The sequence below is a fragment of the Crocodylus porosus genome, unplaced genomic scaffold, assembly GCF_001723895.1.
Source record: "Crocodylus porosus isolate Cpor-Errol unplaced genomic scaffold, CroPor_comp1, whole genome shotgun sequence".
Taxonomy (NCBI): domain Eukaryota; kingdom Metazoa; phylum Chordata; order Crocodylia; family Crocodylidae; genus Crocodylus; species Crocodylus porosus.
This window is the reverse complement of record NW_017728909.1, coordinates 52,072,256-52,086,148: the sequence shown is the minus strand read 5'-3', so window position 1 is coordinate 52,086,148 and position 13,893 is coordinate 52,072,256. Positions and strand designations below refer to the sequence as shown.

Here is a 13,893-nt window from a genome sequence, read left to right as displayed (position 1 = left end):
ACACTGATTCCCCATTAAAACAAGTCTTTAATTTATGATGCCTATTTGCTAGATAAGGTTCCTCAGTTACCTTATCTAGCAAATGGACATCGAACATTAAGTCTGACTTGTTAAAAGTTACAGAGAAGCTTGCAACCAGAGTGAGAACAGAATCCTTATAGTGTATCCATCTTATGTCACCTCACCACTGTGTCCTAAATTCCTAATTTGGAGTTTGAAAACAGCTTCTATTTGTTTGAACTTGAGCTTTGAAACTCTTCAATTAAATTCTCCAGCAAAAGCTAAGCTGGGAAGGGAAGTGGCAAGCATTCCCTCCAAAGTTCATCTGTGCTATTGCAGTGGGACTTCAAGAAGAAACGAGCCTGGCATGCATCAATAGCTTGCTAATATACTGCCCATTACAACATAACGCTTATTCTGAAATAAACCATTTCTGTCATTTTCCTAAGACACCAAAGAGAGTAAAACATTCAAGGACTTGCAAAGTGGAGATGTTAAAATTGTTTTTTGGGGGTACTGTGTCTGCTTTATACTGTAAATAGAAGATATGAAAACTGTTTTAAAGCTGAAATAATGTATCACCAAATAGAAGTCTAGTTACCTGATCTACTGAAAGACTTTGGACAATTTATCATTTGGAACATGTCCAATCTAACTCACAGGACAAGAGTGGTGCTGGGTCTTATAAGGCCTCTCTCCTAAATCCTAATTGGAAAGTAGAGTTAAACTGATATTAACAAACAAAAACTTAAATATGTGGACCAAAATCTTTCCCTATCATCTGTTGCCTTCTTATGATGTCAGTTTCTCCACATGTCATAGAGGAACCCAGAATAATTTACCAGAATTTTTAAAGTAACTGAGGAACTTAATAAATAAGGCAGAAAAATATGCAAAATCTTCATTTTCAAATCTACAAAAAGAGAGAAAGATACATTTTAAGAAAGACAGTAGCTTTGAATATCTTGAATACCTGGCTTAAAAGGGGCTCTTTTTTAGTTCAGTAAGGCCCTTACATTCAGATACTTAGTTACGTAGGTGACATGGCTTCTGTGAAGTTCTTCCTTATAGTTATGTATATGCATAAAAGGCCCTACTTTTAGAGGCAATATGTATGGTATCAGGCAACATTGCCATTGTGTGAAGCAGAACAAGAGTAGCAGCTGAGGCAAGCCCGATCAAGTGATAGACCTAGATTTGTAATCTAATTTCAGAAATGCTTATGGTACAAAAGCCTCCTTTAGCATGCAGTGGAATACTTCTTTAAAGGCACCATGCAGGATGCATGGATTTTGACACTATAAACCTTGTACTTTCAGTGCTATATAGCCTAGAACTATTGCTGTTCTAACATACACTGTACTTCTGAGGCAATGGTATTATGTGAAGGTTCTTTCCACAGCAGTTACATTCCCATATACATATATGCATTTGAAATAAAGCAAGCTTCTATTTAAAGATTTAAAATTCTTAGCCTCTCAATTAAGATAAGACCTGCTACCATCCCAGCCCTTTTGAAAGCACCCTAAGTTAACTTATTAACTGAGTCTCAACAAATTCTTTCTTGTCAAATATCTTAATGTGTGCCACTATTAAAATAGAATGTCTGACAACAATGTAATGCTGTTAACAGCTCAGGACTGTCTTCTATAAATAACAGTTTGTTCTTTAATAGGGGCATATGTGCTTCTAGATTTGAAAACACCTTTCTTAAACAAAGCAAAACTGAAAGCAAATGGCTAGAAGTGAAAAAAATTAGTGTTCAGCCACAAAACTGTGATATTACTGCATTACTATGTATTATCTCTGAATACATTTTTTATGAGAATTGTGTGTTCTTTCCCCAGCCAAAAAACACAAAAACAGGATGTTCAGAGATAGTGCCAGTACTGGACTACCAAGACCAACTTCCTACTTCTATGACACATCCAGTTTATCAGAAAGCTAATGAGTGCAAAGGTTATACAGACAATACCTATAAATACTCACAGTAAGTAAACTCTTCTTAGTTTGGTCTTTGTAAATCATTAGAAAGGTAAGGAAACAAATCATTCTAGAGCTAAACCCTTTCCCCTTTGAAATCAGAGGGAGATTCTTCCTAAACAGCAGAAGAATTTAACACGTGCAGGGGGGGAAAAAAGAGAGGTGGGGAAAAGAGTTTTTTTTTATATTTCTTAACCTGTGTATACTGACTGCTTATTCACTGTGTCAGTACAGTACTGTGGCTTTATGATATTGTGTAGGCTTTGTGTTAAACGTAGTTCTTTGTTGGTATATTAAAAACAAAATCAAGCAAACTTCATTGACCCATAAGCATCATCCATCTACAACTGAAAGGGCTAGTCTCAATGCTACACCATTTTTTCTAATTAATTATATCATTTTAATGTAAAATGTTGCTAGTCAGTCTGTACAGATAACCTAGGAAATGATGATTACTTTTGGGTGTCTTTATCCATATTAGTCTGTTTCTGGAATATTTTTAAAAATTAGCTCATGATTCTTACTATTACTTTTATTGGCCCAGGGAAGCTAATGCACAATTTAGTAGCTATGAATGTACAATGCACTAGCTACTTTGTACTTGTGTCCATACTGCCCTTATGTATATAATGGAAAGCATCTCATTCAATTTTTATAGTTAATACAGAGTCTTTACTGTGCCGGTAATTCATTCCGGAGCTTATTGCACCCTAACTATCCTTTATAAATAGACTACTGGGCATAGAGAATTTTAAACATCCATATATATTATTTTATTTATGTAATTTGTCCTCTAAGCACCGAAGTGGGGAAATATTTAGTGGAAAAAAAGAGGAACGAATACAGGTATCAAAGTGCAAGCAGACAGGGGTGTAGTGGTGAACAATTGAAGCTGGGTTTGTAAAGGAACATTAGGGAACATTTATTAGAGTGGAAGATAGTAAAGTAAATGCATTATGTTAAAAAAGAAGCTTCTATTTCTTAATGTAGCCTGTGCAGACTCCTTAATTTTCCCGCTTGATCAGTGAACTCTTTCCACATCTGGGAACGCCACAACATACTACAGGGCATTTGCTTGTCTTCTGCAGAAGTGGGGTCCTCAGAGTTTGTTTTATTGTTTCTGTCTCCTGGGCTCATCTGTAGTGAATGCTGGTTGCACTCCTGACTGGGGTAGATGTTTGTTCATGTTTACTGCCTATAATGTCAGAAGTAAACTGAATGGAACAAGATAGAGGAATGAAGTGGATCTTGATGTTCAAATAAAGAAAAATGCTGATAAATTTGAGATTACATCAAGGCAGGCAAACTCAATATTTTTAAAAAATTGTGCGTTTGTCCGTGCTTGTGTGTTTGTGATATAATATATAGCTCATACTGCTTCTTCTCACTGGTCAGGGGACCAATCCAATTCCCTAAATCAGAGCTACAAGGGAGTACTACACATTCCATGCAGCTAGGGATATGATGGCATCTCTACAGCCCTGAACTACTCCTGAAACATGTACACATCAATTTTTCTCTGATTTTGATTAGGCAGAGGGCTTAGAATGTGACAGGACTCATGCTTAGGCTGACAATTCTCAGTGACTCATATCTGTTTGGAGACCAGCCAAGAAGCATTTGGCTGCTTCATGTGCATACCTGCAAAGCTGAACTTTGTTCACCTTGAGGTCTACCACCTGTTTGCTCAAATCTAATTCTAGACCTGATTTGAAATATATTTAGAAAGAAGAGGACTTTGGATGTTCTTGTTTAAACACTGCTTTCACTGTACAACTGTTAATTGGTTACAGCTTGAAGGCATCCAACAATTACTTAGAACTGTAGATATTTAAATATAAATCTTATCTTCTCTTTTCTGTAGACCACCTAACACTTACCACATTTTCATGAAACTGCAAAAGTAGTAGTAAAAGCATTGAGACAGTAATCAGGCCCTTGTACTTATAAAAAATCCACCTTGAATTGGCTTACTCAGAGTCAGTTCACCTTGCCTCTCCAAGTGCCTAAGGTTTGCTACCAAACTGTGTAACTTTTAAATGCTGGGAAGGAATGAGGTAAATGTACATATACTTCCAATAGCCCAATCTTCCCTTCTAGTTTCTGTCAGTTCAAGGAAGGGCCACAGAGAAGCAGACATTTCAATATGATTCTGGCTGACTGAAATCAGTTATGATTCTAGAATTGAAGCCTTGTGACAGGTCTGCTATCTACTCTGTCATGTCATTGTGATACCCAATACACATCTTTACTTATCTTCTCTAACAGCTTTGGACTAACATGTATTTTCTGTCCTCCTGGCAGTCAGGCTACACACTGGTTTCTTCAGAGAAATGCCTTGAACTTAAAACACTATTTTCAGGTGATGGAACTGAAACTTTGGGGCTTTTCTCCCCATTTAACAAAGCTAAAAGACTAGAAGTCACTACATGATTATAGGCCCTGTTTATGGAGCTTGTAAAGTTGCAAGTATATCATCATTTTTTTGCTTGGATCTGAAAATAGCAGCACTATTCCCAAGTGAATTGTGTGCGACTTATCCTGATCCTACCTAATTGAAATAGTGTCGAAACCAATTTACTTTCAGTGTTAAGAGCTACTGAGCGCTACAGCTTTAAATCTAAAAGACTTAGAGCCATGTTCACATCAAAAACGAAATTAGAAAGTACATGTAAAACCTGAATGAAAAATACAAGTTAAGCTGGCAGAGTAGGAAGAGAGAATCTAAGAAATGGAGCCTGTAGAATGTCCAAAGAGAGATTCTGTATGTATGCAGTCATGATCATGAATTTCCTCTTGATGCAAAATACTTGTATGCTTATTTCCAGCTGTCACCACCAGAATGCAAAGCTCAGTGCAAATACCAGACTTCCTCTTTTTTTTAAATTTACCATTGCACTTTTTCTGTTGCTTTTTACTCTCCTCCTTTCATTTTTTTCAACTTCAGTCCTAAAATATCAGGCTTGAGACTTTCTGGCTCAATTATTAGTATGCTTTTGCAGTCCTTCCTATAGGTAATAAGAGCTGATTTTCCAAAATATCTAGGGGAGTTTATCCAGCAATGGAAGAAAAAGAATGATCAAGTGATTTCAAACTACATGTCTGGCAACTGTATTTGATAAGTTAAAGGACTTTTGTATTACTTTCCAGATAAGTACTATTTAAGTCTTAAATGGGGTATAGTTTTGAATCTGTAACAGGTATACTTAAATTTACAAGGACTCTTTTTTTATATATATATGGAGGTTTATTATTGTCTGAAAGATTAATTCCTCATGGCACATGCAAGTATGCCTAATAACTTGTCCAGTGTTAGTTGAAAATGGAATATGAAAGCCCAGTGGTGTGGCAATAGAAGAATATAGAAAATCTGTTCCATCTGAGTTTGGAATAAGCACATTGCTATTCTATATTAAATGTAGTTCTCTGTGATTTTATCCTATTAACATTTAATCAATGGATTTAGTGTTGACACTTCAACCTGAATGTAGCAACTAATAAGATTCTTATTTTGTGTTGGAAGGGATCATTTTGAACTAATAAAGGATGTTAAACCATCGGATTATTTTAGTAAAACCACTTACATTGGATCAACCAAACGGCTACCACAAAAGATAAGGGCAGAAAGATCCAACATTGATAACTATGATATGGATTATACTACTGCTGGGGAGTCTTGTGATGAACTAGACATCAAGGAGGAATGGGGCCGGTAAGAACAATGTTTATATTTCATCAGCATCAGAACAATACTATTGAATCACTTGTGATACTCTGTGATTGGGCTAAACCAGGTAGCAAGCATGGTATCACAGATAAACACGTTAGTGACTAGAAACGTATTAGAAGTAATATAGGAACTGTGGGTAGCAGCAGCATGAAGTCTACCACTGGAGTATGAAAAAAGGCAGTGAAAGCAAATGGGTGAGTGTTTGCCCTTTATAACTGGAAGCACTACCTTTGAAAAGAACATTTACAGCAGTAACACTACCTGACAATGTCTCAAGTAGCTTCTTGGAGGATACTCTTTAGCATGATTATTAATTCTCTGGATTTCTTGGGGATGGAGTATCTTTTGGAAAGGCTCACTAACATTTTAATAGTGTAGGTAAATATATGGTTCTGAGTTTGTTTTGGTGAGTCAACACTGCTCAAGTGGGACTTGGCTAAACCAAGTCTTTACATGCTGCAAAATCTCCCACATTGCAGCTAAGGTTTCTTTGCAACATTCTTGTTATTTCAATACTGGAATGCAGTCAACTCTTCCCCACTGCAGACAGCAATTCCACAATGAATCAGCTTTTGGTTTTTCAGTGAGAGGCGCAAACAAAAGATGACAGACTTCATTATTGCTTGTGTATAGGAAGAGATGACACATTTAGAGTGGTGAGGGAAGCATACATCATGTTTACTGTGGTCAGTTAGGGCTGAAGAGGTCATCCACTTCACCAATAGTAACAGTCCCTAGACAGTGTATTATGCTAATCTGTGAAACATTTACTTAAAAACTGAAATATGACATCTTTCACTGTATGGCTATTTTGAAATACAGATTAGTTGGGAAAGAGGAGCCAGGGAGGAGGAAGGTGGTAGCAACATAATAGAGCAGAATCTAAACCCTCCATTCCAACACAGACAATGTATTTATTCATCCAGACTACCATCTACTTTGGTACCATTAATTTATAGGACTGCTGCTTCTGCTCTTTTGCATGTATGTAATATGAACTGAAAAAGTGGAGTAGGGAAATTCCAAAAGACTGAATGCTTATTGTGTTTAACATTCAAATAGGTGCAAGCAGGCTGACCAGGTACCTATACAGTGGTTAACCTGATGCTGGTCCTAATTATGATAACAGAAAATCTGCATGGGATTTAATTGAATTAAAGGTTAGGAATACAATTAATGTCTATTGTTAATGTAGTTTTATGGGGAAAAATAGGCTTCGTCCACCAAGCCTGACTTAATATGTGAGATTACAAACTAGTCAGAGGGGACCAGCAGGCACTGGGGAAGTCCCTGTTCCCCCGTGCACTACCAGGAGTGACCAGGAATAACTGTCACAAGCTGGCAGAGGGTAGGTTTAGGTTAGATATCAGGAGGTGCTACTTCACGGTCAGGGAGGCTAGGATCTGGAAACAACTTCCAAGAGAAGTGGTGCTGAGTCCTACCCTGGGGGTCTTTAAGAGGAGGCTAGATTATACACCTTGCTGGGGTCGTTTGACCCCAGTACTCTTTCCTGCCATGGCAGGGGGTCGGACTCAATGATCTGCTCAGGTCCCTTCTGACCCTAGAAACTATGAAACTATTACCGTACAACTGTGTAAACTTGATAGTGTTTGTTTGCATGGTATTGTAAAGCAAACAAAACTGTTTTTAATGTAACCAAATGCAAAGTTGCATGTCTAGGAAAAAGGAGAGAAGAATAAAGGCTGTCGCCCATTGAGTAGTGACTCTCAAGTGGATTTAGGGAACATAAGGGACAAAACTCATTAGAAGCTTCTCATGCAGTGCTGTGGAAAATGGGCTAATATGAACCTTGCATGTATAAAGAGAACAGGAGGAACAGTAGTAGGGTCAAGAATTTAAAAATCATGTTGAAAAACTGGAGAAGGATAGCAAAGGGATGCAAAAAACTGTGCGCTAGAAAAATGCCTTGTACTGAGAGACTTTAGAGGCCCAATTTTTGCTTACCCAAAAGAAGATTGGGAGGTTTTTCAACTGGTCCACAAAACTTTTGCAGGGAGAAAAGGCTGGGGTTTGGAAGGCCTCTTGAATCCAGCAGAGAAAGGCATAACTAGAAACAAAAGCTGAAAGCTAAAGCCAAGAAAATTAGTTATGAAGAATATAAATGTAAATAAGGATGATTAACCACTGGAATAAATTTGGGAATGTTGAAGTCTCAATCTATTGATTTCTTTAGTGCTAGACAGAGGCCTTTCTGGAAGATATTCCTCAGCCAAAACAAAACTTACTAAACTCAGTTCCAGGGTATCTGGTCTGTGAAGCACCAAAAATCAAGCTAGATGATTTGATGGTCCCAGCTAATCTTAAACCTGATAGATACACAGTGTTACATACACTAATTAGTGGCTTGTTAAGTGGCTTTACTGGGGTAATTACTTCTTTAATGAGCAATGACTTTTGCCCAAAGCCTAGAATGCAGTATTGCCCACATCATCCTAAAAGTAAATGTTATTCCTCTTCTAGCCTGTCCTGTCTTCTGTTGTATATGTGTAACAAGGATTATTATTATTTTTTAAAATGTATTTTTCTCTTAGGGAATACCCACCAATTACATCAGATGAACAAAGACAAGCATACAAGAAAGACTTCGATTCTGAACTGCAGGAATACAGGGGTTTACAAGCTGAACTTGAAGAAATCAAAGAAGAACTCCGTTACCTGGATAAAGAATTGGATGAGTACAATGAGGACACTGAGGAATATAAGGTATTTTTATAGCTAAGTTGAATATTTATGCAAGATGTATACAGAGAAAGGGGAATACTTAACTAATTTATGAAAAGATGCAGTGTGACTGCTGGTAAAGACTAACTTTGTCATCAATTCCTACATATCAAGCAAAAATGTGGGAGTTAATTTCTCAGCAATGCAAACCCTGATTAATTTATATTTAAAGGATCTTTTTAGCTTTTAGTAACTGATAAACGCAGTCACTAAAACGTTGCGATAATGAGCTTTAAACCTCTTTTTAAAAGTAAAAAATATTATAAACTAGGTGGTGGGGGAGGAAGAGCTTCACTATTTTTAGAGAAGGATGAGTACAGATCCTAGGATTTGTTTCAGTATTAAAAATCTTGGCCTGGTATTAAAGGCATCCATATACTGGTAAGAATGCTGATGGTGAAACTGTCTTCTGGCTTTAGGATAGTCTTGATTACCTGTTCTCCACTTCTAGATTTTTACTGTATGGGCCCTGTCTTAAGTGGAGACAGCATGACCAAACACATCTGAACATGAGCAGATCAAGCTACAGTTCCAATTTCTAGCAACAGATTTCTCAAGATTGACTGTCAGGTTAAAAACAAAAAGCCATTTTTATGCCATTTGTCTCTGAAGTATAGCTACAGATTAGGAATGACAATGAAATCAGTTATCTTCTTTATTTAACTACATTTTCCCCTTAATTCTAGGCTGCTGCTGAGGAATATAATAGACTAAAAGATATAAAAGCAGTAAGTGTCCTAAGGTTCTCATACTCCTATTTATTCCTATATTTTTTGGTTTTCATCCTCCTCTTTTTCTTCCTTTTCTCACTTAGATGCACAGTGACACCCATAGGGAGTGGATATTAAGATGTTATATTGGAATTCAAGGGGACAACCTTGGTCTAGACACACATTCATTGTAGTTACTAGTTATGACTGCTTTTACCAGAACTGAAATTAGTCTAAACTTCCATATATGACACTTGTAAATGAGAATTTGGTGAGATTTTTTCAATTATTTGTCACAGTCCTGAGTTAATGGCATAGTAGTGACCACACATTGGCCTAAAACACTTCTATGCTTTTTTTTTTTTTTGGTTACTTATTAAATTGCAATTCTAATAATAGTATTGGCTGTCCAATATCCTGATATTACAGTGCTGGCCTTCTCCCAATTTAGTCTGCATCTGTGAAAATGTGTAGGTCTGCAATCAAATTTGGTAAGTGACTAAGATTATATTTGCAAGGCATGAACTGAATGGGCAGACTGGTCTTTCCTACCTACCTTCTCTAAGGATGAACCCAGCAAGTATAAATCTTGGCACTCATCCCTTTTAACATTTTCATTGCCAACCTTGGTGCAAGAATTCAGATGTGCATTTATAAAAGTTATGGGTTGTACTGCCTTGTTTAGCTTAGCAAAACAAAGGTTGAAAGAGGATATAATTACTTATGTATAAATACTGGTGAGGGAGAAGAACTATTTAAGTTAAAGAGCAATGGTGGCATGGGATTAAATGGAGGCAAATGTAGACAACAGATTAGAAGAGGGTTTCCAACCATAAGATCAGAACAGCGTTTTGATCTAGCCTTCTAAAAAAAATAGTGTGGGCAAGGAACCTAAATTTCTTTAAGATGGGGCTTGACAAGCTTATGGAAGGCCTGGGCTGTTCTGGGATGTGATGTGTAATTAGAGCATGTCATGTGGATTTGAGTATTTAGTGTTCTCATTAAGGGGTTGAAATGGAACTGTTTCTGGTGGGAGATGCCTGGAAATACTGTAATTCAGGGCTTTGACTGGATACATACACAGACCAGAAAGAATCCTGTTTCCCCTATACATGCATAATTTGGCTTCTAGGTATCTTGCTTTCTTCTGAAGCATTGCACTGGACATTGGGTGCAGTAAGATGTGGGAGGTTAAGTGGGGTGCACTGATGTTTCCAGCGGTTGCCATGAGACAGTTGCAAACACAAACCTTAAATGCTCAAACACTAAACATAAAGAATAAATAGGTGCTTGAATCATGAGATGGTGCATGTATATTTAAACTCTCAGGTATGGCAGTGCTAGAACTGAAAATATGTAATTCCTGCATTAGCAATATGCCTGAATATTTCTGCTGCTGACACTTAAGGACCTTAGTTGTTTTAGACGTTATGTAGGTCTAGGTCTAGACCTGTTAAAGTTTCCTGCTTTGATTGCCCATAAACAACATTTTCTTTGTAAACTGTGAAGTTTCCTAGGAAAGTTGATTTTTTTTTAAATAGCAGGATGATCAAGCAGGGGTAACAAGTGAAAGCTTTAATTTCTTTGCCACTGTACAATCTGCCAGACCTATGTATAAACAGATGAGCAGCTCAGATCCTTTTTAGATATAGTTCAGTTTATCTTTACTGACATAAAATATCCAAGTTTTTAATGTCTAAGGTCCTTGATTTAAAATTGGTTTTAATGTTGAGCTGCTGTCAGAACACTTTTTGCAGGAGAGGTATGCTTTTATATCTATCCAGTTTCTCTAATGCAGTGATTTTCAACCTTTTTATATTCAAGGCACCCTTCCACAACTTATCTGAATTTAGTGGCATGCCATTTCAAAAACTAATTTAACTTATTTTTTTGACTACAGAAAAATAATAGAGCAGTTCTTTTGCAAATAATTCAAACAGACCACAACAGCTCAGAATGCTATTGACACAATGGATTCCTATTTGAAATCTTTTGGTTTATCTCAGAGGCATAAAAATGCAGCTGGGTGCCCAGGACAGGTGCAGCACACAGGGGCACTGGCAACTTCCAGCTGCTGTTGTGCTACTGGTACAATTGGGTGGCTGTGGCAGCAGTGTTGTTTTTTTCCATTTGCCACCTCCCCTCTCTCTTCCTCAATTTGGCACTTAGGACAGTTGTTTCAGTCGCCCCAGCCTAGTTACATTACTGGTTTATCTTGTGCAAGCACCTACACATGATCCACACCTAGCAATGTAGCAGCCCAGAGTATCCTAAAAAGAATCTTGCATCATTCCAGTTGAGAATCACTGCTCTAATGCTGCCCTTGGTTTGTTTTTTTAGTCAGCAGACTATACATATAAAAAAGCACAGTTCAAGAAGCTAAAGAATAAACTATCGCATATCAAGAAGATGGTCAACGACTACGACAACCGGAAACCATAGAGGAGAGAAGCAAGAAACTGATGAGAGTCTCTTGACTAGATCCAGTGTTGGAAGTAAAGTGATGTTAGATTGCCACTGAGAAGCAAAACCCTTATCTCCTTGATTAAATAAGAAACAGCAGTTACCTCAAATTTCAGCTGAGGTGCAATGAAAATACTGATATTTTGTAGATTGTTCAGTATGGCCTCCAAACAAGGGGCTTGCTCCATTAGGAGCAGTGTCAGAGCCAGAGTTTAGAAGTCGAATTTACTTTTAAGTCACAGACCTATTTCTCTTCCTCCTCTGAACTGAAGTTGAGGATTTAAACATGATGATACTTGTCAGTGTGGTGATTCATCCTCTATCCTTGCTTTTGACAAGCTATAATGCACCCTCATTTTAAAAAGTAGCTTACTAATAAGAATGCTTATCTTTTGGCCCCTTATTCCAACAACGCCTATTTACACCACTATTTTGGTATATGCTGAAACATAAGAAATGAATACCTGGCTTTTAAAATATTTATGCAGTGGTGCAATGGATTTCTGTAACCAGTCAATTCACAGTGCCCTTAATGATTTATTTAGGTATGTACATAAACTACATAAATACTCTTCTTAATGGAGTCAATACTGCCTGTCTAATATAATGTGTAAATAATGAAAATAAATGAAATCATACATCAATATATTTTATTTTTTTTAAACAATCCATATTTCTATTTTAGATTAAGCCATTTTGATATATAGGTATATGTTTTAGAGTAACCAGTCACTTGTCTTATGGCTTTTGTATGTTTTGTACTGTTTGCTTATGTACAAAATCTGGATGCATGAAAGCTTAGTAAATATGTTTAAAAGAGAAGTCAGTTGTCTGAGGCAATTAACTCTAAGCAGATAGAAATGCTTATAACCAATGTAATAAAACAAGCTTATGTTGGGCTCAAATTAAGTGAAATTCAATACGTTTAAATTTTGAAAGAGGAAGAGTCAGACTTTGCAATATGCTATATTACTAATACTATATTATTAATATGTTATATCATATTATAACACTATTTTAACAGGAAAATGAAATCTTACAGGAAACTCCAGAACCAGTTCCCTCCCCCTCACACACACTATTAAAGAATTTTCTTAGAAAGTCGTGCCCTTATATTTTGAATGTAATTCTTTGTTTCTGTAATATATAAGGTTTACTTAAAGAAACTTTTCTCATTATAATGCCTCTGACAAGACTGCAAGCAAGCAAGAACTAATTTAACTTTTAGATTCTCATAATCAGATGAAAGTGCATGCTAGTAGTGTTACAAGTGTGTGCAAATTTTAAATACTGACAGTAAATCTCTCATTCTGTGGCTAATCATGCAATCTGAAAGTAGACTGGGCCTAGTCAAAGGGTAAGAACATTTGATATTCTATCAGTTTCAAATATATTATGCAATCCAGAATGATTATGTATTATACGGTGCAAACTCTGGGTAAAAAGATCCAAAATACTCAGAGTCCCAGTGTAGCTATGATGTATTCCTCTCTTTATTACTTTTACATTAAAGATGAGCTGAAAAAAATTATATTGATGCACCTATTAAAGTGTTGTTAATATATGAGAAGCTCTGGTTATCCATCTCTCCTGAACAACAGAACACTTAACAAATTCAAATGGACTAAGATTCAGTTGTTTTCTGGGAAGTGTTCTTAGAAGCAGTGTTCAAATGTAGATTCATACTGTGCCTCATGCAATAGTGAAATATCCCTCAGAAATGGACTGATTTACTGGTTCATTGTCTTCTTGGGACAGTCAGCAGCAGAACTGGATTAGAAGTCAAGGATTTCAGGGGCGTAAGCTCACATACATACTAATGACTACCCTTACTTTGCATTCCAAAGGTGCGACTGTAGCTCACAGAGACTTGTCTGAGCTAGCTTTACATCAAATACCTTGGGCATTGGTGGCAGTACATCCATGGCAGTATGCAGCTCAGCATTTCCTCAGTTCCCAAATGGATTTTACAGACTGCACTGAACAAGATAGTTCCACAGCTATGCTGATATTAATACTTCAGCTAGCTAAAGGTAGCTTAGGTTTGTACTACACAAGCTATGCTTATACTCTCTGACAGCAGTGGAGCCCTACATATAAAGTCCACTTAACCCAGGCATAGACAGTTATTTGGGGTGAAGGATCACTTAATGAGCTTTGGTGAGCTGTTGATGACTGCGCATATAAAATTAATAGCAAACAAATGAATTAATTGTTAAAATAATTATGTGAATTAATAAAATTAAAGGATCTTTCATCTCCTAG

At 36.8% G+C, this 13,893-nt stretch overlaps 1 protein-coding gene across 1 annotated transcript; it reads left to right on the top strand.

Moving 5' to 3' along the window:
• Positions 1 to 1,734: 1,734 nt before the first annotated feature.
• LOC109308057 (occludin-like) lies at positions 1,735 to 13,173 on the top strand. Its single transcript, XM_019532292.1, has 5 exons — positions 1,735 to 1,990; positions 5,507 to 5,695; positions 8,266 to 8,437; positions 9,142 to 9,183; positions 11,506 to 13,173. Exons 1-5 carry the CDS (start codon positions 1,920 to 1,922, stop codon positions 11,605 to 11,607), a joined length of 576 nt encoding a protein of 191 aa, XP_019387837.1. The 5' UTR covers positions 1,735 to 1,919; the 3' UTR covers positions 11,608 to 13,173.
• Positions 13,174 to 13,893: the final 720 nt, after the last annotated feature.

Bases quoted from the DNA above. Each gene is read 5' to 3' on its own strand.
- LOC109308057 (XM_019532292.1), top strand. From the start codon at position 1,920: ATGACACATCCAGTTTATCAGAAAGCTAATGAGTGCAAAGGTTATACA. The intron at 1,991-5,506 runs GTAAGTAAACTC...TTGTGTTGGAAG, and splicing joins AATACCTATAAATACTCACA to GGATCATTTTGAACTAATAA. The intron at 9,184-11,505 runs GTAAGTGTCCTA...TTGTTTTTTTAG, and splicing joins GACTAAAAGATATAAAAGCA to TCAGCAGACTATACATATAA.